Genomic DNA, 27996 nt, shown 5'->3' on the forward strand with positions numbered 1-27996 from the left:
TTAGTTACGCGGTATTGTGAGAACTTTAGCAGCTTCAGGACACATGTTGACACACGTTTTCTTTGCGTTAAAACTGCCTTCTGAAAATATTATTCGTGCTCTATTATATGTCAATGTGTTATCTGAATTGCTGACCTACTTGAGGTCAAGGTCAGTAGGCTGTAGCTTGAGTCAGCACTCGATCTATGTTCCAGACAATGATTGCTGTATTCTTACAGTCAATCAAATGCTGAAACTATGGGAAAGGAAAAACGAAGACACAGTTCAATGTTTATTGTTATAAAAATAATAATAATAATAATAATAATAATAATAATAATAATAATAATAATAATAATAATGACAATCTGATAACAGGTAGGCCTACTTTATTTTCACACTACGTATTTGAACAGATAAGTAGAATTGTTACTAAAACGTTGCTGACAAATATAATTTTATAATAAAATGATTATAAATAATATTAATAATAATAATAATAATTATTATTATTATTATTATTATTATTATTAATTTCTGTATGGTTGTGAAACTTGGACTCTCACTCTGAGAGAGGAACATAGGTTAAGGGTGTTTGAGAATAAGGTGCTTAGGAAAATATTTGGGGCTAAGAGGGATGAAGTTACAGGAGAATGGAGAAAGTTACACAACGCAGAACTGCACGCATTGTATTCTTCACCTGACATAATTAGGAACATTAAATCCAGACGTTTGAGATGGGCAGGGCATGTAGCACGTATGGGCGAATCCAGAAATGCATATAGACTGTTAGTTGGGAGACCGGAGGGAAAAAGACCTTTGGGGAGGCCGAGACGTAGATGGGAGAGGATATTAAAATGGATTTGAGGGAGGTGGGATATGATGATAGAGACTGGATTAATCTTGCACAGGATAGGGACCGATGGCAGGCTTATGTGAGGGCGGCAATGAACCTTCGGGTTCCTTAAAAGCCATTTGTAAGTAAGTAAGTAATTATTATTATTAATATTATTATTATTATTATTATTATTATTATTATTATTATTATTATTATTATTATTATTGACAATAGACTTGACTGACTTGCGAATAATGAAAAGAAATCATATAAAATGTAATAATGATGATAAAAATAATTTTTCAGGCACAATATTCGTTAAACACAATAAAGAAATAATTATAGGCCTACACTAAATCACAAAAAGTAATCCTTGACTAACTCTAGTGTGGAATACTATCATAAAAGCTATGGTAGTCTCTTGGAATAACATTCTTCAACAGATGATTCCATTTTGAGTCATTAATCTTCAGCCTATTGTACATTTTTGGAAAAATGACATTCCTGGAGAGCTTCTTAGGGCGCCCAAGCATCTCTTGCAAGTCATCATTGAAATTGCACTTGAAAGTATTATACCTTCAGAGCAATACTGAATGACTCAGTGACCGTAGAGTCATTTTTATTCCTCCCAGGTCGAATACAGTCATATAACAAATTCTTAGTCTCAAAATTGGTGAAGAAGTTATGAATCAGACTTCATAGGGGAATGGTTTCTTCCTAGCCTCTTTAGAAATCAAAGCATACTGGCTAGGAAGTGTTATTTCACGCCCTTTCAGTTTACTTTCAATAGAACTATGGACGGAATCACATTCCATTTGCATATGTCCTTTTTCCAAAAATTTCTTGTTATTGTAACACCAGTATTAATGGCTAATCTTAATAAGGAATTTGCCATTACTACATTTCTATTCTGGTAATTACAACCATCAGACTACAGAATGACTGGGAGTAGACGATCTATCAGTTGCTTAGTTAACTTATGTACCACACATGATGCAAAAGTTGAAGCCACTAGATCAGATTCTGTCTCATCAAATCAGTAGCATACTGCTTCCTGAGTGGCTAGGTTGTACATTGTAAAATTATGCACAGCTAATTTTGTTTTATAATAAATGGAACTAGCCTGCACAAATGGTGCTACTTTAACTGCTTGGACGTCCATTGTCAAACTATACACAATCTTTTCTGCCCATTTTCTTTGTCTTTATATTTTTCTTTTCTTGCCATTTCTTTCCTTTCATTATGAGTTTTCCACTCTTTTTCTTTGATATTTCGGGGTTTATAGCTGCAGCAAACGTTACATTGATCCTTCTTGGGCGTGATGAGACTGAAGTTAGATTCCTGGAACAAACTGTCAAAAGTATGTCGGCTTAAAGGTTCTACGTTACTACCACCACAGTCTTCTTTGTAATGCTCATATAATTCTGACTGTGACTGTGACTGCACAATCAGTTCTAGATACAATTTTGTGGACGTTCGTCTACAATAATGGGACGGTAATTTAGGCAGGCTACTGAAGAAAGAAGTAAGAAATTCTTTCGAATGCTCTTTTTCAGTACTTTTGCATGAGAACATGACTATTTTTTTACAGAAGGGACGCCATCAGTACTATTAGCTAACCAATATCGCACAGTCCATTCTTTAATTTCCAATGTACACAGAAACATCTTTTTTGCACACCTGAATAGTTTTCTCATCAATTTTTAGGTTGTAAACAAATGTTCTCTTTCTTCTCGATTCAGAACTTGTACTGCCAGGTCTTTTCGTAGAGTGAAATCCACAAGATTTGATACGTAAACTTTCTCTGTTCCCAAGTCATAGTTTTCAAGAATGCCTGAAAGATGTGTCTTCTCTCATTAGAAATTAAATTACAGTCCCTTACTTTCGAATTTTGGCACATTTTATAACTACACTGTGGCCCCAAATTCCTCGCATCTCTTTCCGTATCATGTGTCACTTTGCCATCTTTCGATCTCTTGTAGCTAAGATAAGCTTCCCCTTCTATACTAAGTTTTCTATTTTTCATTTTCTTCTATTTACCTTTTTGTGGCTTTGAACTTCTTTTTCTCTTAAATTAAGTTTGCCGTTATGATTCCGTAATTGAAGAAAAATAAACATTTAATAACTGTGGTACTTCTTATGCCATACTTTTGTTAATGTTCACAGAAGTTTCTCCCGTCTTAAATGCAGAACATAGCACAGATAGTATTTCGTTCTCGCTAAACTGACCGTCGTCCGATTCATTGTCAATTTCTTTTCTTGTATCTGTAAGCCTATATAATAATAAAATAATAAATATACTACATTTCAGTGAATGAACTTGCAGTAAGATTCTGCGTGAATTCAGCTCAACTAACATTCAATTGACATTAGTGAAATAATTCTATTATACTGTAACTTTTATTACAAATCAATAATTTAATTTTATTATTTCAACAATAATAATCTTCACTTTCTACAATCCAATTCTACTCCCATCAACAATGGGATTTGCACTCCACACACGACAATGACAATTTACTTGGATTATTGAGGACAACAATGAACTGTTAATCTTAACTAATGTTCACAAAGCACTATTTACAAATCAACTGTCAGTTCTCAGTTCACAGTTCGTTTGCCTTGGCTAGCTCTTCTAGCTCAGTCACTCAAGTTCACAGTATCTCCAACCACAGACCTTCAGAGACAGTCCACTGTACTCGAACTCAGGTCCCCCAACTGCGGTCCACTGCACTCGAACTCAGGGCTTCAAATGCTCACACAGCTGCAGACACACTCAAGTCGGACTCCGGTCTCGAAGCTGGCTTCACTGCTACACAAGACTGGCTGGCTTCCTGTCCACTGACTATAACAACACTGACTTACTGACTGACTGCTGCTCAAGTTCACTCGCGTGTCGTATTTATAACTAAACCATAGTTACGAGAAATTTCTACGGGTGTCCAGAGATAGCTCTCTCGAATTATCTGGATATCTCCCCTCTCTGCCGCAGTCGCTTTTTCTCCTCTCCTCTCTCCTCTCCATGCCACAGCACATGCCACAGGAAGAAGATGCGCGCGCACTTGCGCCGAACTACGGCCGACCTTGTAATCCTTCTGCTGGTCGTGAGATCGTATCCCAGCTCTGTCACAATACTTACCTTTTAAAATAATTGAAACTGAACACTTCTTTAATCTTCTCAGAATATCACACACAGTTGACACAATTTCACAAGTTAGTAACGAAAACCAGCTTCCGTACTGAGGGAGCGTAGAGAGTAGACATAATATCTGTTGTCAGATACGCGGTATTTCCAACAGACTTCTCGTGACTTCAGATATGCGGTATTGTACCCCCTCCTTCGCACGCAGGCCATTCATGCAATCAAATTCCCGCGCTTGTCAATGCATGCAGATGACATTGAAGGTACCATCTGTGCAAGAAAACAGTTTTGACCAAAAATGTCGGTTACACGGTATTGTTTCTTAAGCGACGATATAGAAAATGTTGATAAATGAGTGCGAAATATGTATCCCGAAAATGACACAGTTTGTAATTTATTGGAAATGTCGTTTTGTAGAATTAAATATGAGGATAAAAAAAGGATGTTTTAAATTCTGGATGACCTACAGTTCCATTTGTTCTTTGTTTTAAAAAGTGCTAAGAAAATGGAGAAGTTGTATAAAATAACTTTAAAAATTCTTCCGATGAAAGAAGCTTTTCTGTTTGAAAAGACTGAAAATTTCACTCAGAATGCTACATCACAGGAGAGACTTTCATCATTAGCCCCATAGCTTTCCATAAAGATATACTGTCCACACTGAGTTAAACTCAGACATTTTATGAAGACATCATCGACAAGTTTGCTGCTTTAAAAGATAGGAGGATTGACTTGGTATGCAAGAAATTGGGTGAGTCCTGAAATTAATTAATTTTCCTGTTTGCATGTGTTCTGTAACTATTAAAATTGTACGTAATTTATGAATAGTAGGCCTACTCATCATATTGGTAAAACTGTTCATGCATTTATGTATGTGAACACACTTCACCTATTTTTTTTACAGCAAGCCACTAATAATACAGAAACAACATAGTAGCTGTTAAAGTAAACAAAGATCACTCAGCCTGGAAACCAATTAAATGAGGAGTCCGTCAAGAATGAACAAGAATCCCCTTTAAGTAATTACTGTGCACTTAACTGCGGAATCCTGGCCAAATAAGTCACTCAGCTGAGTGCGCTCCTAGTATAATGGCAGTTGACATTGGACATATACGTCAACATATATGCCTAACTTGGAGTCAGGCCATAAGAGAAACGATGAAGGAGGAGAATTCGATCTGGTGCTGTGGATTGAATTCGGCGTAGCTCAGTGGTCAGAGCGCTTGGTACATAGAACCAAGGACCCGGGTTCGATCCCCAGTGCCGGAGCGAATTTTTCTCCTCAAACATTAATTGTCAATATTACAGATATTATTCTGTATGAAAAATTAATAAATCTATAAGAATCCACTTTGTTATTAATTTACATGAATACCATAATTAAAGAAAGGAAAAAGCTATTTCATGACAATTTGAATTTCATCCCGATCATTTCTATTTGGCCTATGCACATTTAGTAGTTGTGCAAAATAGTTTTTCCATCTGTTTAAGATTGAATGATAGTCTGCAAGCAAGTCATCATTCTCATCCTTGATCAGGTTTACCCTTGCCTAATATCCATTCTTAAATTCCTTTATGTCCTTATGTAAATCTCTAATATTTTTATTCTATTTGTTTTTACCTCATTCAGTTTTTCCTTCAAGTAATCTCTCTTTTTCTGTCTTATAAAACAGTTATATTACTGTTTATTCTGTATGGTTGTGAAACTTGGACTCTCACTTCGAGAGAGGAACACAGATTAAGGTATTCTTCCTTTGGAAGAAGCAACGTATCACTTTTCCGTTGCACAGTCGACACTTTGGTGCAAAGGAACTCTTTGGATGAAAGTTTACTTCCGACCACAGTTTGAATCGAAAGTATCACTTTGTAGAAAAATGGCAGACATCTTGGAAGTTGTCCAATTATTTATTAGAATGTGCGGAAGAGGTGACACAATTAGTGGACAATGTACGAAAGCGCTACATTAGGGATAGGCCTAAAGACAATCCCGTGGAATTTTATAATGATATAGAATTAAAAAAAAAATGGTTCCGATTTGATAAAGAAACTGTTATTGATATTGCTCATCTTTTCGATGACCGGTTAACAAAAACAAATAATAGAGATTTGCCACTGCCTCCAATAATACAGTTATTGACTGCATTAAAATTCTATGCTGCAGATATGTACCATACATTAATATCTATAATATTATAGTTCAGGTATTTCTGTAGTAACATTCATATATTTATAACCTCAATTTGATGAATTGATATGTAGGTAGATATTATGCCTATATAACCTATTTTTTATTACTGAAACGAAATTTTTAACTTAAATAATATTAAACTAACTTCAATCTAATGTAGGTGTAACTATCTTAAATTAGCATTGAGAGACCTCACATGCCTGCCTTCTAAGCAGCTTCCATAATTATATTGGGTTTAAGATGATATTGATTTTTGTTGACTACCTGTATTTTGCACAATTATTAAGAGCAAAGATCTGAACAATGACACGAGAGAAGCAATACAGGCTAAGGTAAAAGAGATCCTCAAAGAAATAGAGACAACAGATAAATTCTACAGGGCATCATTCATAGGTAGGGACAGAAATGAAAGGGGAATGGTGAGGGTGGAAATGAAATCCCTAGAGGATAAAATTTCTGTAATGGAGAATAAGAAAAAGCTGAGAGGTAAAGAGTGCTATATAGATGCAGACATGACGAAATACGAGAGAGAAATTCAACAAATGGTTAGAAAAAGAGCAGCAGAGGAGAGAGAGAGAGAGAGAGAGAGAGAGAGAGAGAGAGAAGGGACATAGTCACAGTTGGGTACCAAAAGATAATGATCAATGACCAGTGGTTAAACTTGGAAATTTCCACACACCAGCCAACAACATCAGACAGCTAAACAAAACAAACCGGCTAGCACCAGAAAATATCACAACAACACTGAATCAGAGAGAAAAAACGCAATATAAACAAGAAATTATTATAGGCACACTAAATGTCAGAACACTTCGCACACAAGAAAGTGAGGTAGAACTAGAACAAGCCCTGGAAAACATCCAGTTCGACATTCTGGGTCTAAGTGAAGTAAGGAAAACAGGCACAGCAATAATAGAAAAGGCGAATGGAGATGGAGTTACATAGGACAAACTCCTGGCCAAAGGAAGTGGGGTTTATTATTGAGAGAGATGTCAAGCACATGATACAAAATATAGAAGGAATACCAGAAAGAGTAGTAGTATTGGTGCTTCACACGAAAAGAATAAGAATAATAATAATACAAGTTTACGCACCCACGGCAAAAAGTACAGAAGAGAAAGCAGATGACTTCTCTGACTTGGTAGAAGCAACACTAAAAATAAGTACAAATCATCAAAGAATTATATAATAGGGGATTTCAATGGAAAAGTGGGGTGGAGAGAAGACATAGAAAAAGAATTAGTCAGAGTTCATGGCTATGGAGTAAGAAATGAGAGGGGAGAGAAACTGGTACAGTTCACTCAAGCACACAAAATGAAGATTCTGAACACCTTCAAGAAGAATCCTGAGAAGAGATGGACATGGAAATCGCCAGACAGTTCCACAAAAAATGAAGTAGATTATATTTTAGGAGATGCAATACTAGATGTGCAGTTGTCAAAAGAAAAAGTGGCTGCTCTCTAGACACAAAGTTCCCTTCGGGTATCTCCGCTACAATTCGGAGACAGGTGATGTTACATGTTGTTGGACCACGTGGCCTGATATCTACAGTCAGAATGAAAGTTTTTGCGTGTTAATCTGTAGCGTAATGGTAGCGTTTCGGGCAAGTGTTCGTAAGGTTGTGCGTTCGAACACAACCTAATGCTTTTTATTTTTTTTTTTTTTTAGGAGAGAGAGAAAATATAATTGTTTCTGTTTCTTTTATGACTGTTTCAGTAATTAACATCAGGTTCATGAATGTATTATGCAATGACTGTGTCATTATTTATTATGACATTATGGCTGCAAATGGAAAGAAAGATTATATTCTCAACAAAAATATCTTTCGTGGCATAAACAAAACATACTTACGGGTGTCTGCCTTAAAAATTAAAACAATTAAAAGTTAAAAAAGAAAAAAAAACAGAAAGCCACGATTCAATATTTAGTCCATCTTTCTCCCATCTTGATCACATCTTGCAGTCGAGTGGGCATGGAATCGACTAGTGTTTTCAAATACCGACTGTTCTCAGTCACGGCATCCCAGGGACCATGGACGAGCTTCCACAAATCATCAGGGCGTCTTGGAGGGTGATTGGGCCAATTTTTCCGCATATGCTTCTTTACTTGTGGCCACATATTCTCTAAAGGGTTACTGGATGATTATCCTGCTGAAATTGAAGAATTCCAACACGACACAGATACTCTACCACTGCAGGCACGCATGGCAGCATATATGTGGTCGAATCAAGGTACCAGGAGGACGATATACAAGAGTGGGTCCTTCCTTTGTAGTAGAAAAAGGTGACTTCATCAGAAAAGATTACTCTTTTACAATCCCGATCACCATTTCCCACTGCAAAGACTAAATGCTCCTCTATATGCTCTTCCTTATGAACTTCCCTAGGAATGGCACATCGAGATCTCAAATTGGCGGCCCTTAAATGATTTCTCATGGTCTGGTCGTGGCCAGGGAAATTAACAACTGCATTCAAAGTAGCAGCAGTATGAAAGGGATTCCTTTCATACCTCTGTCACTAATCTGGTGTCCTGTTGTGATGTTGAAATTTTCCTTCTACCACTCCCAGCTTTTTGGCCAAAAATTGCCAAGCGTTGATAATTTTGCACCCATCTCTGGGCTGTCCTTTCTGAAACGTTGAAACGCCTACCTGCCTCGGATGCCGAAAAACCAAGATGAACCAAAGCCTGTATTATACTTTCATTCGTTCTTGCACCTCTTTATGGAGCCACGTCAGTCAAAGTCGCAGGCAGAAATGGCGTCGTGGTTTCCTCAGAGAATTAGCCTCTAGCTAGGTCTTAAAATAACAGCAAAAACATTCATTATACTAAACATATATATCCTTCAATTGGGAAATAATAATATAAATACTTGTCATAGTCTTATTAATGACTATATCATTTTCAAACAGAAAGTCCACAAAGTTAAGAAGAATATAATTATTTTATAATCTCGACCTCAGTGTCGTAATTTGTTTTCGAAAAATCTGTATTGAACTGTATCCACGCAATACGTCCTTAATCATTGTTGCTGTTAACACTGCTGCTGTTGCAGTTGGTATTACAACTACAAATATTGTCATAAACGTAACCTTTTTATATCATTATTAAATATTCAGAATATAATTGAAATGAATGTTCAGTAGTGTTTCTGACAATGCGCTGAATTACGTTAATACCAGGTAAATGACATAGCTCAGTCGGAAGAACGTAGGAACATCGGACATCGCGAAATTCGGAATTGAAATGTCAACGTATCAGGCTCAAATCCTCGTGACACTTTTCCAATTTATTATGTTACAGGATAGTATAATATAATAATATAACAGTATAAGAAGAAAAAACTAACACTCGTATTAGGCAGCTGTATTGTTCTAAACCTAACATTAAATTTATAGGCCTATTACTTATATCGCTAACAAACGATAACAGAATACAAACACCTCAAAATCTGTGCTTCATTGGCTGGTCATGATAATATCTTTGAAAAATATTGGAGTGCAAACGCCTGGCATTAGAAAACAACAACAACATATTATTTATATCGCTAACAAACGATAACAGAATATAAATGATAATTTGAATATTATTCACATCTCTAAAGAACGATAACAGAATATAAATGATAATTTGAATATTATTTATATCGCTAATGAATGATAACAGAATACAAATGATAATTTGAATATTATTTATATCGCTAATGAACGATAACAGAATACAAATGATAATTTGAATATTATTCACGTCGCTAAAGAATAACAGAATATAACAAATTATAACTTGAATATTATATAGGTATATCGCTAAAAGAATGATAAAATATAAATAACTTGAATATTATTCATATCAATAAAGAACGATAACAGAATAATGCAGTATTTATATCGCTAAAGAACGATTAAAAAATGAAAACTTGAACAAGGTCCGAACTCACAATCTTCAAATCATTAAGCGAGCTCTCTAGTGCTGGTCTATGAGGTGCAGATATGGAATGATTCCATAGCTCCGGAACTGCTTCTAAAAGCACATGCATCGTGTAACATCGCCATGACCCGAAGTGGACTTAGAAAATATTCGCTGTTCACAAGTGCGGCCACTTTTTTTTTTACAACTGTACAAAACATCCGAGTGATACAAAAACTAAAACTGAATACATACCACAGAATGATCACAGCAATACTAAATATACGGAAAAGAAAACCCTTCCCTACCAAGCCCAAAATGTATAATCTGGTTAACACAGACAAAGAAAACTACATTCACCATCTACAACTTAGTACAGCACAAATATCTGAGTACAGAGAACAGGGAGTCCAAAAAGGCATACAATGCTCTAGAACGAGCCATTCTCCAGGCTAGTGGAAATGTAAGTTGCAACAGAGAAGAGCCAAGACAAAGAACCACACTCGGTCAACAGATCCTAGACTATTAACAAAGAGGGAGAACCTGCAGCAGTCAAACTTGGACACGCTGGAAAAAAGAGAAAAATACAGAACCTTGGATAAATTAACCAAAAGAGCGCTGTGCACAGACATTAGAAACCACTGCACTAAGGTCACAGAATAAATTCTCGAAAACACAGCATCAATAAAGAAGGTAAAAGCACAGCGAAGCCAAGAAAAGCATTGGATGCTGAGAACAAGGTCAAGAATAGGAGAGAAAACAACCTGGCGAGTGGACATTCTTAACGAGGCAACGAGATTCTACAAATGCTTATACTCAAGCACAATCCAGCAACAACAGAATGGAGTTAAACCACAGGCACAGGAGAACATACCCAAAATACTAAAGAGCGAAGTTCGCAATGCTATCAGTGAACTCAAGAAAGGCAAGACACCAGGTGAAGATGGAATAAGAAACGAGTTTCTAATATATGAGTCAGAAATTCTGGTCAAACCAATCATTGTATTATTGTACTAAGAATTGAAATTATTCCAACTCAATGGCAGTCGAACACAATAAACCTTCTGCACAAAAAAGGTTCGAGGGATGAAATGAACAATTACAGACCCATAAGCTTAATGTCTAACATGTATAAGCTGTTCTCCAAAGTCCTCACTAGAAGAATAACAAAAACCCTGGATGAGAACCAACCCACAGAACAGGCAGTCTTTCGTTCGGGATACAGTACAGTCGACCATCTCCAAACAATCAACTAAATCATAGAGAAAACTTTAGAATACGGATTGACGATTTATTTGGCATTCGTCGATTACAACAAGGCGTTTGATTCTATAGAACACGCAAGCGTGCTACAAGCCTTACACAACCAAGGAGTAGAAGCAAAGTACAGAATAATACCGAACAACTTGTACAGTCAGAGCACAGTCAAGATAAAGACAGAGAGGATAGGACCTACCTTCCAACTAGAAAGAGGAGTCAGACAGGGAGACTCCCTGTTCACCAGCGTCCTTGAAGTATTCAGGAAACTACAATGGAATCACCAAGGCATCAACATTAATGGAAAGAAACTAACCAACCTTCGATTTGTGGATGATGTGGTGCTGTTCGCAAATTCAGCTAACAAATTACAACAGATGCTAATTGATATAAGCGAAGCCAGCAAAGGAGCAGGACTCAGAATCAATTACACAAAAACGAAAATCATGACAAATGGAATACCGAACAAGGTTGTAGTAGACGGGACAGAAATTCAGAATGTGGAGGAATATGTCTACCTGGGACAGCTCGTCTCATTCACCAACAATTTGGAGAAAGAGCTAAGAAGAACAGGACAGGCGTGGAAGGCTTTCTGGTCACTGAAATCCATACTGCTTGACAAACACCTCAACAGAAAACTGAAACTGAACACACTTCGGACATGCGTCATTCCAGTATTACTCTATGGATGTCAATCGTGGACTCTAACGACCTGCCAACAAAGGACATTAGACTCTTGCCAAAGGAAAATGGCGAGGAAGATTCTAGGAGTAATCTGGAGGGACGGCATCTCCAACAGGGTACTGCAAAGGATAGTTGACTCTGAGAGTGTCGTGCAGTATGCCGGGGAGATGAAGTGGAAGTGGGGTGGTCACGTGGCACGGTTACAACAAGAAAGATGGGCTCATCTAGCAACTATGTGGGACCCCTACGAAGGGGAGAGGGGAAGAGGCAGACCGAGAAAGAGATGGGCAGACGCACTGACACAGGAAGCGGGGGTACATTGGTCCCAAGCTGCCCGCGACCGGGCAACATGGAAAGTGCTGGAACATGAACTGAGAAGAAAGAACAATTAATAAAAGTGTAGTGTTTATGTATAAAATTAATGTAATAGGCAAAGAAGCCAGGAACAAAAATGTGGAAAGTGAAGTGCACTGTGTAAACTAAAGCAAAAACAATGCATGTGCAAAAAACTTAAACCGGACACAAACTGCCCCAAAAGTCAAAGAGCAAACTATGTAGTAATTAAGCTCACGTAGAGTAGTTCACCACAGGAGCTAAAACTATGAGCTCCCACCCCCCTCTAGCAAGAGGCCCTAGACCTTAATGGGACCCATTGGGCTTTTATTTATTACCCGTATTTTGAGATAAGATTTATCTTGATGTTGATATATCATTACTATTTTGATGATATATATTTTCATGCCAGTAAGCAATACATCTGATATGGCTGCTTCTGATGAGATATGGCCCATGTGAATAAAAACTAGCTTTAGCTTTTTAGTCTTCAGTATTAGCACTAGCTTTAGCTAGCAATTGTGTGAATAAAATATTGCTCTTGCTAGAAAGCTAAAGCTGGAAAATTCCAGCTTTCGCTTGAGATTAGTGAGCACCTGTATGCCTATTAATATAATATTTCATTGTTAGAACAAGTGTTTTATGAATTTTCTTCATTTTTGACTTAAAATGTTATTCTCAACAACTGAATTGATTTCATACCAGATTTGTTGTTAGATGAAAAGGAACAAGCAAGGAGTTGTAACGTTTGTGAGTTTGTGAGTGTACTTAAAAAGAAAGAGACGTCTGATTCCGAGTTCGAACACGAGTCAGATCATGAACGCGATGTAACAAATGATGTGCAATTTCAATTTGTGTCACTGCTACAAAATTTCAAAATTTTGTTTAATAAATCACAGGTGCCTAACATTAAACATGCGAAAGAAAAATCTCTGTTATCTCAGTTGGGAGAGCGCTGGTACGTTCAACCAGAGGTCCCGGGATCGATACCCGGCCCCGGAACAATTTTTCCCTTGAAATTATTCAAATCTACTTTACAGGACGCTTCACCTGAAAGACTAGATTTGCATAATATATACGTCACTGTGTACGTTAACAGAAAACCACAGTTCCAAGTCACACAGAGTTTGTGTGCACTCGATGTGGGTCTCTGGCATTGCGTCAGCCCACGCGAGTTGTGTGGATATAAAGGGAAAGGTTGAGACAGTGTCGGGTGGAGTTCCCGGGTAGCTCAGTTGGGAGAGCACTGGTACATTCAACCAGAGGTCCCGGGATCGATACCTGGCCCCAGAACAATTTTTCCCTTGAAATTATTCAAATCTCTGTTAGTTTTGAAGAGCGAGTACTTAAGAACTTTCGGTAAAGAAATAAGTGAAAAACAACTGAGGAATAAATTCAAAATATGAAAAATGATTTAAAAAGGAAGACATAAAAATGTGACAGGTAACAAAAAAATTATGCTCAAGAAGTGGGAAAAACAGTTCATGGAACATCTATCAGCAGAAGAAAATCCGGTATTCTGTAAAGATCCAGGTAAGTCAACTAAGAGTATAATAGTTAGTAATCACAGTTTTAAAAATTCACAAAATAACAAGGCGAAATTAACCATTTCAAATTAATTACTTTTTCCGAAACAAAAAAAATTAACGAAATATTTTCGTTAAGTTCTCATTTTAAGCTAGTGCCTATCTAAAATATATAAAATAGAAATAAACGTGAAATAGGGGCAAACTTACATTTACTTTACTTCACAATACTTTTTTTTTCATAGCAGTCTTAATTGTTGGAACATCAGACCATCCTGCTGAGAGTCCAAATCAGTCACAATTACCACCACCACCATCAAAAAAAAATTAATCATTACTTCCAGAGACGGATGAAACCAAAAACCTAACTACTTCTGAACTGCAGAGACTGGTTCTTTTGGAGCAATTAAAATTAACAAGAGTTCAGATGGATAAGGAAGATCTAATAATAAGACGCCTTCAGTCTAGTTCTGGTGACAAAAATAACCAGGAAAATGAAGAAATGCCAATATATACCGTTTTCTGACACTTTAAAAAGCACACAACTGTACATTCTAGTTCAAATAAAGTATCTGAAAAAACATCGCTTGGACATTTAAACATTATATCCTGCATGAATTATATTCATTATTTCCTCCCATCTCTGAAGACCTCTGCATCTCATTTCTGCTGCATCGACATCCTGTCCATCCTGTCCATCTTCCACATCCAGGTAATCATCCTCAAATCCTTCATACTCCTCTTCATGTAATGGGTCTTTTAAGTATTTGGCAACATTATGGAGAACAGCACAACTAAATATCACAGAAGGCACTTTTGTCAAATCCACTCTTAGATAGTTGAGGCAAGGAAATCTCCGCTTAAGCTGACTGAAGCATCTCTCGATTAACACTCGTTCCTTCTTAAGCTAGATGTTGTATTCTCTTTCCTCAGGGGCATGAGTATTCCTACAAGGAGTGAGTAGCCAGGAGGTAATACCATATCCACTGTCCCCAAGTAATACAGCATCACTTCTCTGCCGGTTCATTTGGACAAATAAATCTGATCTTCTCAAAATTCTGTTGTCATGGACAGACTCAGGCTATTGGGCATCAGTGCTTGTAAATTTCTCTTTAGCATTGCAAATACACTGCACATTTACTGAGCACATGCCTTTTCTGTTGACATATTCATCCCCATATAGTTGGGGCTTAGCAATTGGCACATGTGTACAGTCTATGACAGCAATTGCAAAGGAAAAATTATAGCCTTTATTCCATTGCAATTTTGCTGCGTTTAATTCATCAAAGGGCATTGGAAATTTAATCCACAAATGTGCTTTGTCAAGTATTTTTGCTGATATTGTTTCTATGGTCTTGCAGACGGTTGAACAATGAACACCTAAATCTTTTCCAATGTCTGTCTGAAAACCAGGATCATTTCCAAAACGTAAATATATTTCCATTCTTCGTTTAGAACTTAAAGCTCCGCCTCTTGTTTCAGTTGATTCGCCAAGAAAATGTTCAGCTAACCACTCAACATTTTCTTCTCTGAACCTAAATAAACTGTGATAATCTTCTTCACGTGTTGTAATTCGTTTCCGATAACATTTACGAGCACGTACATTAATAAATGCAGCCATTTCATTTGACATTCAGCAATAAACTGGATTTCTAGTGTGGTCAGAAGAACACTTGAAAAATTAGAAGCTAAAGCTAGTAACATTAAGCCAAAGCTAGTTTTTATTCACAGAATTTAAAGTAAACACTGGAAAATTTAGTTTTTGGCTAGAGCAAACAGCTAAAGCTTTCCAGCAAAAGCTTAAGCTTAATTTTTATTCACAAAAATACTAGCATTAGCTTGAAAACTGTTAGCAAAAGCAAAAGCTAGTTTTTATTCACATGGCCCAAGTCTCTAGTTCATGTGCAGTCATAACCTCATCATGAAAAGAGATCTCATACCATTAGGCCTATTTTGTTTTGCATTGTAGAAAAATTTGCCATTCAAAATATTCCTGAAGAGCAGGCAATAATGGAAACGAGTTGATGATGATGATGATGATGATGATGATGATGATGATGATGATGATAATAATAGCAGTGGTAATGTGTTTATTTCATTCTTTTGACTTCTATTCACTATTCACGAAAAAGACAAAAATGGAAATAAAGGGAATAAAATAATATATCAATGAAGCAGATACGTATAAAACCTAACCTAACGATATAAATGACATATAATATATACACTAGAGTGGCCCTTATTTTTCAACTTTCTAAAAGTTTAACTCCCACCCCTCTATCTTGTTCCAATCAACAAAAAGCGATCTGTGCAAATTTTCAGCTCAATCGGACAACTGCAAGGCGACACTCATCGATCATGAAGTTTTGAAATTTTAGCCTGGAAAATATTTTCTTCTAATATTATTAGATAAAGCTATATTATTGCTTTATTCACTTATTTTGTAACTAAACATGATCTTGTCTTTGATGAATAATTTTTCACTTATTGATTCAGAACTGTCTGTGCTGACTTGCTGACTGCTCGTGTAAAGTGACTTTCAAGACTTTTTTTTTCCTAGAGTTATAAAATGGCATCAACATCTTCAGGTAGTTCGTCACCCAAGTTAAGACAATACTTTTGTCTCTCGTGTTGGCTACATCTTCAATCAAATCATTGGAGCCAAACTACCTTCAAACCGGCAAGTTTTAAGCATTTTCTTCTACAATGTACAAGTTGTAAATCTTACAACAAAGGAACGTGTAGCATTGGTAATTCAAGAAGTTTTCATATTTGGCAAAAAGCACGAATCCCTACTAGAAAAAGTGACCACTGTGTTCATAAGTTATTCAAACTCTATGATGAATTAAAGGGTTTATAGAAATATTTGAGTAGAACTGCAGGCAAGGAATAAGAAAAAAGAGATATTTTTGTGGAAATTATGGACGATCTCTATGACATAGCTCATTCAGATGCTTTGGGACAGATGAAAAATGAAGAGGATACGAATTTTTAACGATGATTTTTCTTGGCAGCATTCCAAAGAATGGGATATCGTTTCATATACTAGGAGCTGGAAGTCATGCTAGGTGAATGGCAAAAGCAATTTTTGCATTCAAGATATACTTGTTTCAAGATCAATTTCAGTTACCTCAATAAGGAGAAGAACTCTTTTAAGAAGAATATGAGTCGACCTGGTTGGTGAGTTGGTATAACGCTGGGCTTCTATGCCCAAGGTTGCGGGTTCGATCCCGGGCCAGGTCGATGGCATTTAAGTGTGCTTAAATGCAACAGGCTCATGTCAGTAGATTTACTGGCATGTAAAAACTCCTGCTGGAGAAAATTCCGGCACATCCGGCGACGCTGATATAACCTCTGCAGTTCCGAGTGTCATTAAATAAAACATAACAAGAAGAATATGTATTTTTCTTGCTCGAGTGTAGGCAATGTTCGAGCCTGGTTTCTGTCAGAAGCAATTAAAGTACCTTATCACGATTTCTTATTCATGCGTGAACTGATAAATTATCAGGATATTGATCCAGAAATCAGTAAGGCTGCTGCAAATAAATTTTCCAACCATCTCTGGTACTTAGTTCCCGAAACTGTGGCTTTATCCTTTTTGATGACTATGTTCCAACAGCGGTTAAAGCAAATATGGCTAAAGTTATACTGGAAGCAGACGAAAGTGAAGAAGAGAAAGAAGAAGAAAATAAACTGAAGAGCTACATTCTGCACCAAAATGATTTTTCTTCCTTTACAAATATCGAGTTTTCATTTTTTGTAACTCCTAGTACTAAAATTTTCTTCACGAGATTTTCTATCAGCACCGATTTCCTCGACAAAGACCCTTCAACTTGAAAGGATGATCCTGTTTACAAAAGTGGAATTGAAAAACTTTAGAAGATAGTTGTTATGAATGACGTTGCAGAAAGAGGAAGTCAAACTCATTCAGGATTACAATAATATTCTCACAAACAATTTGTTTTACAGATTGTTACCAGAGACTGTAAAAAATACTAAACTGCTACTAAATCCTCCCTTAGGAAAAAATAATGTTCAATGTTCGTTCGTTTACATAATGTTTTGATTCTGTAGAAATTATTGTTGTAAATAAAAATGTGTTTCTCTTATAGAAGTTGTGTGCGTTACTAAGAAAACCTAATATTTCTTAAATTTTTCATTTTATTTCAGGAATTTTTCGTTCAGAATATTTTTAAACAATTGCTGGGGTTGCCAGAATGTCTACATCAATTTCTCTAAGAAGAAAAAAAGAAATGGTCGAGATAGGGAAGAGTATACCGCTTTTGTATGGAATTATTCATTGCGTATACTATGTTCCAACTTCAAAGCATTTGAGGGTCGCCAAGCAGTTGTCCGATTGAACTGTAAATTTGCACAGATAATTTTTTTGTTGATTGGAACAAGATAAGGGGGTGGGAGCTAAGGGCCACCCTAACATACACACACACAAATCTTAACCTAATCAGTCCAACTTAACCTAATTATATAAACCAATAGAAGATATGTACAAAATCTAACCTAACTATATAAATCAATGGAACGGATACATACAAAACCTAACTTAACGAATAAATCAATAAAAAATATATGTACAAAACCTAATCTATCTACATAAATCAATGGATCAGTTATGTACTGTACAAAACCTAACCTAATTTCACCAGCAGTATCACTACCTATTTAATAAAATATTCTATATATCTGAACTGAGTGAAATAATCTAAACTATCAGCAACAAAAACTAGAAACGGAAATAAAACAACTTTAAGTATATATTTTCTTTCTCGTGCGATCAATTAGGCTGCCAACTCAAATCACAAGCATTAAAATCTGTGGGTTACACATTAATTTGTTATTGTTTGTTCACTTGTTTTGAAAGGCATTGTGAGACTTCTGTTAACAACCAAATTGTAACTCTACACTTTGCTGGCGTAAAGTGACACTTTGTAAAGTGCACTTCTTCAATCGTCTATGAATACCACTAATATGAAAGAGCCACTTTCGTCAAAAGTGCCACTTTGCAAAGTGGTGATATAAAGTGTCGACTATGAATACCAGCCTAAGGTGCTTTGGAAAATATTTGGGGCTAAGAGGAATGGAAATGGGCAGGGCATGTAGCACATATGGGGAAATCCAGAAATGCATTTAATAATAATAATAATAATAATAATAATAATAATAATAATAATTTTTTATTATTATTATTATTATTATTATTATTATGTTGTTGTTGTTTTCTAAAGCCAGGCGTTTGACAATAAAGTCATTTGACCTCTTGCACTCCAATATTTTTCAAAGATATTATCATGACCAGCCACTGAAGCACAGATTTTGAGGTGTTCCGAATCCATTTCTTGGTTTGAGTTGCACAATGGACAGTTAGGGGACTGATATATTCCAATTCTATGCAGGTGTTTGGCCAAACAATCATGGCCTGTTGCCAATCTAAATGCAGCTACAGACGATTTTCGTGGTAAATCGGGAATTAACTGTGGATTTTGATGCAGAGAGTTCCATTTTTTCCCTTGGGATTGTGTTATCAAATTTTGTTTGTTGCAGTCTAAGTATGTAGATTTAATAAATCTTTTTACAGAGTAATACGTAGATTTGGTAACAGGTTTGTAAGTAGCAGTGCTGCCCTTCTTTGCTAAAGCATCCGCATTCTCGTTTCCCAGGATTCCACAATGGGATGGTATCCATGGGAATACAATTCTTTTATTAAGTGATATTAATTGAGAGAGCATTTTAGTTATTTCTGCTGTTTGAGATGAAGATGTGTGTTTAGAGACTATTGCTTTGGAGTCTGACAATATAACTACATTCTTAAATTTATTGATGTGGCATAGAAGATTCCTGAGACTTTCACTTATTGCAATGATTTCACCATCAAAACTTGTTGTTCCATATCCAAGAGATCTATAAAGTGAGAAGAGACAGCACGTAACACCTGCACCGGCACCTTGTTCTCTGGAGATCAAGGATCCGTCGGTGTATAAATGAAGCCAGTTTTGTGGAGGGTACCTAATATTAATTGTCTCTAAAGACAATTGTTTCAGTATTTCAATGTTTACTTCTGATTTCAGTATTTCTTCTGTTAAATTTAGATTATATTCTATATTTAATAGAGTTAAAGGGTTTGGTTTAATTTGTAGGTTTTCTTTTAAATTCGGGATATTGATTTTCTGTTTTAATTCTTGAACAATGGATATGAAACTTTTTTGAGTTTTCAATCTACAGAGAGGACTGTATGAGTGCCAATTGTTTACTGGTAATCTAATAAGTTTTTCATATTGAATCAGTGCTTTTTCTTCTATTGTCATTTTGATGCTGTTAATATTAGTGAGGAATCTCATAGAATCTATTGGAGTTGTTCTGATTCCACCAGTAATGAGTCTGAGAGCTTGGTTTTGAACATATTCTATTTCGTTTATGAAAGGTGAAGTAATTAAAATTTCTCCGCAGTATGTCAGCACTGGCTGTATAAACATTTTGTATGTAGTGTTCAAAGTATTCCTCGAGCATCCCCATTTCTTTCCTGCTAGTCTTTTTAGAAGGGAGAATCTTTTACGAGCTTTTTCAGAAATGTATTTCAAATGGTTGCTCCATGTTAACTTACTATCGAAAATAACTCCAAGATATTTGGATTCATAAGTCCTAGGAAGGTGTTGGCCATTGTATTGGATATTGAATTCTCTTTCTTTTTTACCAAGTGAAAATATTTGGTAGTTACTTTTGCTTAAATTGAGTGTCATCAAATTTGATGTATTCCATTCATGTAGTTGATTTAGAGCTTTAAGAGCAGAATTTTGAATTTTGTCTCTATGTCTGTAAGATCCAGAAGTCCACAAAACTATATCATCTGCAAATAGTGCTGTTTTCATGTTTGATTCCTCTAGGAGGGAGGGCAAGTCATTTATATAAATATTGAATAAAGTTGTGCTGAGGACAGCGCCCTGAGGTAGACCTCGATATGTTTGTCTGTAACTAGAAAGTGAGTTATTGAATTTAGTGGCAATGAATCGTTGACTAAGGAATTCTGATATCCATCTGAACATATTGCTGGAGATACCTAATTTCTGGAGTTTTAGTAATAATTTATTTCTCCAAACAGAGTCATATGCTAGCTGAAAGTCAATAAATATTGCCAAGGTATCTTCTTTCTTGTTAAAACTGTCTTTTATTTCTTGGCCGAGGCGTATGACTTGTTCATTGGTAGAGTGTAGTTGTCAAAAGCCGGCTTGTCTTGGTGATAAAAGATTTTGGGATTCTAAATACCAAGTTAATCTGTTGGAGATCATGGACTCCATGGTTTTTGCTATCATGCTTAATAGTGCTATTGGTCGATAACTATTAACATCATGAGCAGGTTTCCCTTTTTTGTGAATTGGTACAATGATTGCTTTTTTCCAAGCTGCAGGAACTGAGGTGTTCCATGATAAATTGAAAATGGATAAAAGTACAGACTTGGCTTTTTCCCCCAGATGTTTCAAAAATTCGGAATGAATGTTATCGGGGCCAGGAGATTTCTTGGTTTTTAAATTTTGTAAAGCTAGAGTTAATTCTTTGGAAGTAAAATTTTGATGAAATATTTCAGGTTTTGTACTAGTAATATTGTTTTTATTATTTTTATGTAATTCTCTTTTGATAAATTTGTCAGTTTTTTTGGTATTGGGATGTAATCTGTGAGAGTATTATTATTATTATTATTATTATTATTATTATTATTATTATTATTATTATTTTTATTTACAACAATTCCTTATTTATACTGGCAGAGTTAAGGCAATAGGGCCTTCTCTTACACTCTACCAGGTCACAAAGTATACAAGCAGTTAAAATTTAACAAAAAGTTAAAGAACAGAATACTAACATATTAAAAAATAATAATAATAATAATAATAATAATAATAATAATAATAATAATAATAATAATAATAGCATAATAAAATCGACACTAAACAACATGAAAATAATACAATAATAGAAAAAAGAAAGTAAAATACATTGGAATATAGTAAAAGCAACTCATTTAGTACAAATGGTTAATATGGAAAACGTAAAGTAGAATATAACAAAATGGAATGTAATAAAATAATAATAAAAAAGAAAAGAAATACGAATATTAAATAAAATTCACAATAAAAAGGCTATGATAATAAATTCATCGGCTGATAAAAAGAACAAAAAGGGGAAAGGAAGGAAAAAAATATATAGCCTATATTTTTACAAAACTATTGCAGAGAAAAGGGCTTATAACTGAAAGGAATCTAATTCAAAAAGTGCAATTTTAATTTATTTTTGAAAGTAGACAATGTCCGACAGTCTCTGACATGTTGTGGTAGAGAGTTCCAGAGATGAGCTGCAGAGACTGTGAAAGATGAAGAGTAGAAGGATGTTCTGTGTTTAGGAATGGAGAGTGTGATATGGTGTTGTGAGCGAGTATCTATTTCGTGATGTGAGGACAAATGTTGAAAACAAGAAGCTAAGTAGTTAGGGTTAGAGGTTTGAAGAAAAATGAAGAGTAAAGTGAGAGAGTGAATAGTTCTTCGCTCTTTGAGATGGGCCCAGGACAGCATATTTAGTGAAGGGTGATATGGTCAGATCTACAGAAGTTGCAAATAAATCAAACACATGCATTATGAACACACTGTAGTTTGTCTGTCAGTCTCATGTTAAGATCAGTGTAGAGTGTCACAGTAATCAAAATGAGGCATCAAGAGCGACTGCACTAAATTCTTCTTGAGAAGCAACGGAAGGAAATTTCGAAGTCTTTTTAGTGCGTGAATTTTCATAAAAATTATTTTACATGCGTGTGTGATTTGAGCATTCCAACTTAAGTTTTTGTTCATATAAATTCCTAGATATTTTACTCTATCACTGTAAGGGATAAAGTTTCATTCATTTTAACAGGAGATAAGTCACCTGTGTTTAATTTACTTAAAAGTCGTTGATGTCCCATTATAATTGCCTGTGATTTCTCTGAGTTCAATTTCAGTCCAAACTTTTTCGTCCATGAAATAACTGATTTTAGGTCACTGTTTACTTCATTTATTGCGTAATTTAGTGCCGATATAGGTGCAGAGATATATATTTGTAAGTCGTCAGTGTCAGCAAATAGGATATGTCTACAGTGTTTAACAGATTGTGATATGTCATGTATATAGATCGTAGAAAGTAGAGGTCCAAGAACTGAACCCTGTGGTACACCTGCACCCACGGTATGCCAGGAAGAAAAACGAACACAGATCCGTACATATTGTTGGCGTACTTGAAGGTTGGAGGTAAACCACGACACTGAACTTTCTGATAAATTAAGGGCTCGGAGCTTGCATAGTAACAGATCTACGTCAACTGAGTCAAAGGCTTTGCTGAAGTCAAGAAGTGTCAAAATGGTCAATTTTTGTTTATCGGAGGCTTCCCGTATGTCTTCCGTAACTTTAAGTAATGCTGTATTTGTGCTATGTCCAGTTCTGAAGCCTGTCTGAGATTCATAAAATAAATTGTATTCGTTCAAGAAGTCCGTCAATTGTTTGTGAACAATGTGTTCCAATGCTTTTGACAGGGTGGACAGGATGCTTATAGGCCGATAATCATTTAGGTTTGAAGGATTATTATTTTTAGGAAGGGGACGTACATAAGCTTTCTTCCATAGAGTCGGATATGTGGAGGTCATAAGCGAGGCATTAAAGATGTATGTCACAGTTGGCAATATTATGTCTCTGATTTTACACAGTAGAACAATGCTGATGCAGTCAACTCCTTCAGCTTTAGTACTTACCCTTTTTATAGCTTTCTTTACGTCTAAGTCTGTTATGTATGTGAAATAAAATTTCTCGCTCGTTTGACAGGTCACTTGCAGTAGTCTGTGCATTGTCTGTTCTCTCTCCTTGGGGTCAATTGGTTGTGAGTGTATTGTGGTAAAATGGTTATTAAGAGCATCCAGTGAAATAGAAAAGTCGTTTACTTGGTCATTCTGACTCCCTATGCCGATTGTTTTCAAGTCTCGCCATAGTGCTGATGTGTTTGAAGATGGTCCAATAATGTCATGCATGTGTCGAAGTTTCGAATTTCTTGGGTAACTTTGGTACGTAATTGTTTGTACTCTGATTGTGTTTAGAGTGTTAATTGGGAAGCTAGAGGGAGACTGAGACGTAAATGGGAGGGTAATGTTAAAATGGAATTGAGGGAGGTGGGATGTGATGGCAGAGACTGGATTAATCTTGCTCAGGATAGGGACGATTGCAGGCTTACGTGAGGACAGCAATGAACTTCCAGGTTCTCTAAATGCCTAAGTAACTAAGTAAGATAGTGTAGTGTAACTTAGGGTTAATTGTTTGTTTGATACTTTCGAGTACATTTAATTTTATGTATGTTACATTACATTACCGAGTAAATTTTATTTTCGTTATGTTGGTAATATTTTAATATCATCATTATCATAGAAAAAAATGATGCCTTGTATTGTTGTGAGCAGCTCATTACAATACGGTAGCCTATATAAGGAATACTGCTAGCAAGGATGGGCAGGTGCATGGGGTCTCAGCTGTCATCCTATTAACAACTTCCAATCATGTGTTCCAATGTGACCATATTCTTATAGCAGTAACTGGATTTTTAACTAAGTATTGTGTTGCTTTTAAAATCCTAACAGGTATTACTTACTGGATGATACTTGCATATAAAATTGTGCTTACCTGCTGTTTTTGTCTATTCTTTTCAGCTTGTTTAGCTTCTAGTTGTCGTTGTTTTTCTTGTTCTTTTTCCAGTTGTTTCTGAGCTAACTTTCTTTCTCTTTCTTTCACAATGTTTTCTTGCTTAGCTTTCATTTCATCAAGTGTTACCAATCCAATGGTAGAACTCTACAACATGGAATAAAGTAAACAAGTTTATATTCAATTACTTACTATGCAGATTCAAGACCTGGGCAGTTGACTATAAAAAAAGAAAAGAAAAAAAAACATCCCCTTCCCCCCAGCGTGTGCACACATACACAGATATATATACACGCACACATATATAGGGTGTCTCCGAGGAACGTGAAATACTTTAGGATAATGCAGTTTGGGTTAATCTACATCGATTTAACCTAATACATCTATGAGGGTCATTCCATAAATAATGCACAGGTTGCCAGAACTGTGAAGTGGATGATGCAACACCAATAAAAATTAAGTCAGTTGTAGTTGAAGCTTTGAGGAACAAGCACGCATGTTCATTTTGTCCATAGCATACGCTGTATTTAGGTAATGAGAGTTAGAAATGGAGCCTACATGTGTCTCAGGTACTGTGACAATTAAAGATCATAGATCGATTCTTTATGTGGTAAAATCTCAAAGAAATCCACAGCAGAGTAGAGTTTTTGGTGAACTTAAAATGGACTGTAGTAGTTTCTCGTTGGGCTACTCATTTTCATGTCAGCTTAGACGATGATGCAAGACCAAGAAAGCCAAAAACATCAACATATTAACAAAGTGTGAAACTTGTGGCAGATGCTCTTAAAGATCATCAAGCGACATGTAAGGAACTTTCAGAAGCTATGGGGATTTCACTAAATTCAGTATTCAGTATTTTGACAAACAATTTGAGCGTCTGGGTAATGCTGTTGAACCCTTCTTCCAAGATTACCCTACAGCTACTCAATAAGATTCAAATCTAAACTTCGAACAGACCATTCAATAACATGAATCCCCACCTCATTAGGAACTGTTGCACACTTGGGCCTCATAGAGGCGTGCAATGTCATGCATCAGCAAAACACCATCACCAAGAAGTGGAGTAAATGGCACAACATGCTACTGAAGGATTTCCTGGATGTACAGCTGACAAAAGAAAAGTGGCCGCTCTCTAGAAACAAAGTTCCCTTCAGGTATCTCCATTACAATTCGAAGATAGGTGATGTTAAATGTTGTTGGACCACATTGCCTAATATTTACAGTTATAATTAAGGTATTCTCCGTGTTACTGTTGTAGCGTAATGGTAGCGTTTTGGGCTGGTATTCCTGAGGTCGTGTGTTCAAACACAACCTAGTGTTTTTTTTTTTTTTTTCTGTTTTTAAGAGAGAGAGAAAATATAATTGCTCCTGTCTCTTTTATGACTGTTTTAGTAATTAACATCAGGTTCATGAATGTATTATGCCATGACTTTATCATTGCTTATTATGACATTATGGCTGCAAATGGAAAGAAAGATTATATTCTCAATAAAAATATCTTTCAGAGCATAAACAAAACAAACTTACAGGCGTCTGCCTTAGAAACTTCAGAGAATTAAAAGTTAAAAGAAACAAAACAAAAAATTACGATTCAATATTTAGTTCGTCTTCCTTCCATCTCGATCACATCTTGTAGTCGAGTGGGCATGGAATCGACTAGGCTTTTCAGTTCTCAGTCTCGGCTTCTCAGGCATTCTGGATGAGTTTCCACAAATCTTGGAGAATTGGGCCAATTTTTCCGCATATGCTTCTTTATTTGTGTCCCATAGCTCAGTCAGAAGCACGTGAGAATTTAGATGTTAACATCTCAGGTTCAAATCTTCGTCATTCATATTGATTTTATTGTTACAGGATAGTATAATGTAATAATATAAGAAGAAAAAACTAACACTAGTATTATGCAACTGTTTCAAATTTAATATTAAATTTATATTACACTAGCTTGGAACACCCGGCACTGCCCAGGTTTTCATTTTTGCTTCTATTTTTAATTAAACTGGTTGTTAGACGTTTCGGAAATCTCGGAAACTGAACTATAGACAACCTTGTTCATAAAGATGAATCATTACATAGCGTCACTTACATCAAATAATTAATGCCTACCAGGGTTAACTCAATTTAAAACAGCTGTAGGTCAGGCACCGAGAACAAAACATTGCATCATGAGCCTTGTGTTTAACTGTTTTTTTAATTTAATTATATATACGTATATATTTTTATTTTTGTTTATGCATTTAATCTGGTGTAGTTAAGGCCACTAGACTATCTCTTCTACATCACCAGAAATAAAATAATATAATAGAAAAAATCGAACTATAAACAAAGTAAAACCAACGAAAATATATACAGGCTACAGTCACACGAACTTTAAATGACTTAGCATTGTCTTGAATTTCAGCAAAATAAAAACACACCCCTTGGTCCCTATACACCACACAGCGTTGACCCAATGTTCTACAGATCTCACATTTCATCTCTGGTGGCCAGTGACTGTTAAATTTCAAGTTCCTTACAGTATATTATTAGTGAGCGTTAGAGTATTAAAAAGCATTACAACCTTTCTGCTATCTCTTTTCCTCCCCACCGTAAATGTAGATCAAATGATGTAAGATCCGTACATTGATGTGAAGCTGTTCTGACACACATTTCACGTCAGTTCATGACTATGTGTACTTGAACTTCAGAAAGAGCTGACAATAAATAGGGAATTCCCTTATTAACAGTCTTAACTCTTTGGGGTGTCACCGTCAGCAAAAATGTATCTCTCTATCGGTCATACCAAAGAATCAATAAGCTTATGTACGTCATGTAATTTAATTTATATTCGAATATTTTTTACCCCTTGACCGCTGTACGCCAGTTTATATCATACTAAGTTTTTTAAATATGACTTGAGAAATTGTATCTCAGAAATTAAGAACATATTAATTATATTATATCTTATTTTGTATACAAAATGAAGATGCAATATATAATTTCGCAATAAGTCACTTTTTAACATAAATAATAATATTGTGGGATAGACCTATGTATATTTTAGAAATTAAGACATTGTTCTTTCCACAATCCTTAACTGATTGGCAACGTGATTATACAGATAGAATCTCGCAGTAACACATTTTCGGACATGAACAACAATATTTAGAGAGACGTATAATTTAGAATTAATACAATGTTATTTTAACTGGGCTTAGTACGTACATTCACATACTAACATTAGCAACATAACAAAAATATCGAGTTGCTTTTTGATATGTGTAAAATGCTTTGTTTTCCCCTCCTTTGCATAAATATATGTATATAAAATATGTATAGGTGTGCCCATTCGAGAGCAAGCTGCATAGTTGGGAATGTGAAAAACACGGAGTTTCAAAGTTAATATTGCAACTTTGAGTGACTGTCCCTAAGCTTTATTTTAATATGGCCATTACAAATGC

The 27996-nt window shown here is 35.7% G+C and overlaps 1 protein-coding gene across 12 annotated transcripts in view; it reads right to left on the minus strand.

Annotated features, from left to right (window-relative positions):
• The window catches only part of LOC138699781 (protein FAM50 homolog), a 245250-nt gene that overhangs the window by 191053 nt on the left and 26201 nt on the right, over nucleotides 1-27996 (minus strand). For all 12 annotated transcript variants that reach the window (XM_069826018.1, XM_069826010.1, XM_069825992.1 and 9 more), the window contains one exon: nucleotides 24542-24706. In XM_069826018.1, the coding sequence (XP_069682119.1) occupies nucleotides 24542-24706 (165 nt within the window). The remainder of the gene's footprint in view (nucleotides 1-24541; nucleotides 24707-27996) is intronic.

This window comes from Periplaneta americana, chromosome 1 (assembly GCF_040183065.1).
Source record: "Periplaneta americana isolate PAMFEO1 chromosome 1, P.americana_PAMFEO1_priV1, whole genome shotgun sequence".
In the NCBI taxonomy this organism is placed as follows: domain Eukaryota; kingdom Metazoa; phylum Arthropoda; class Insecta; order Blattodea; family Blattidae; genus Periplaneta; species Periplaneta americana.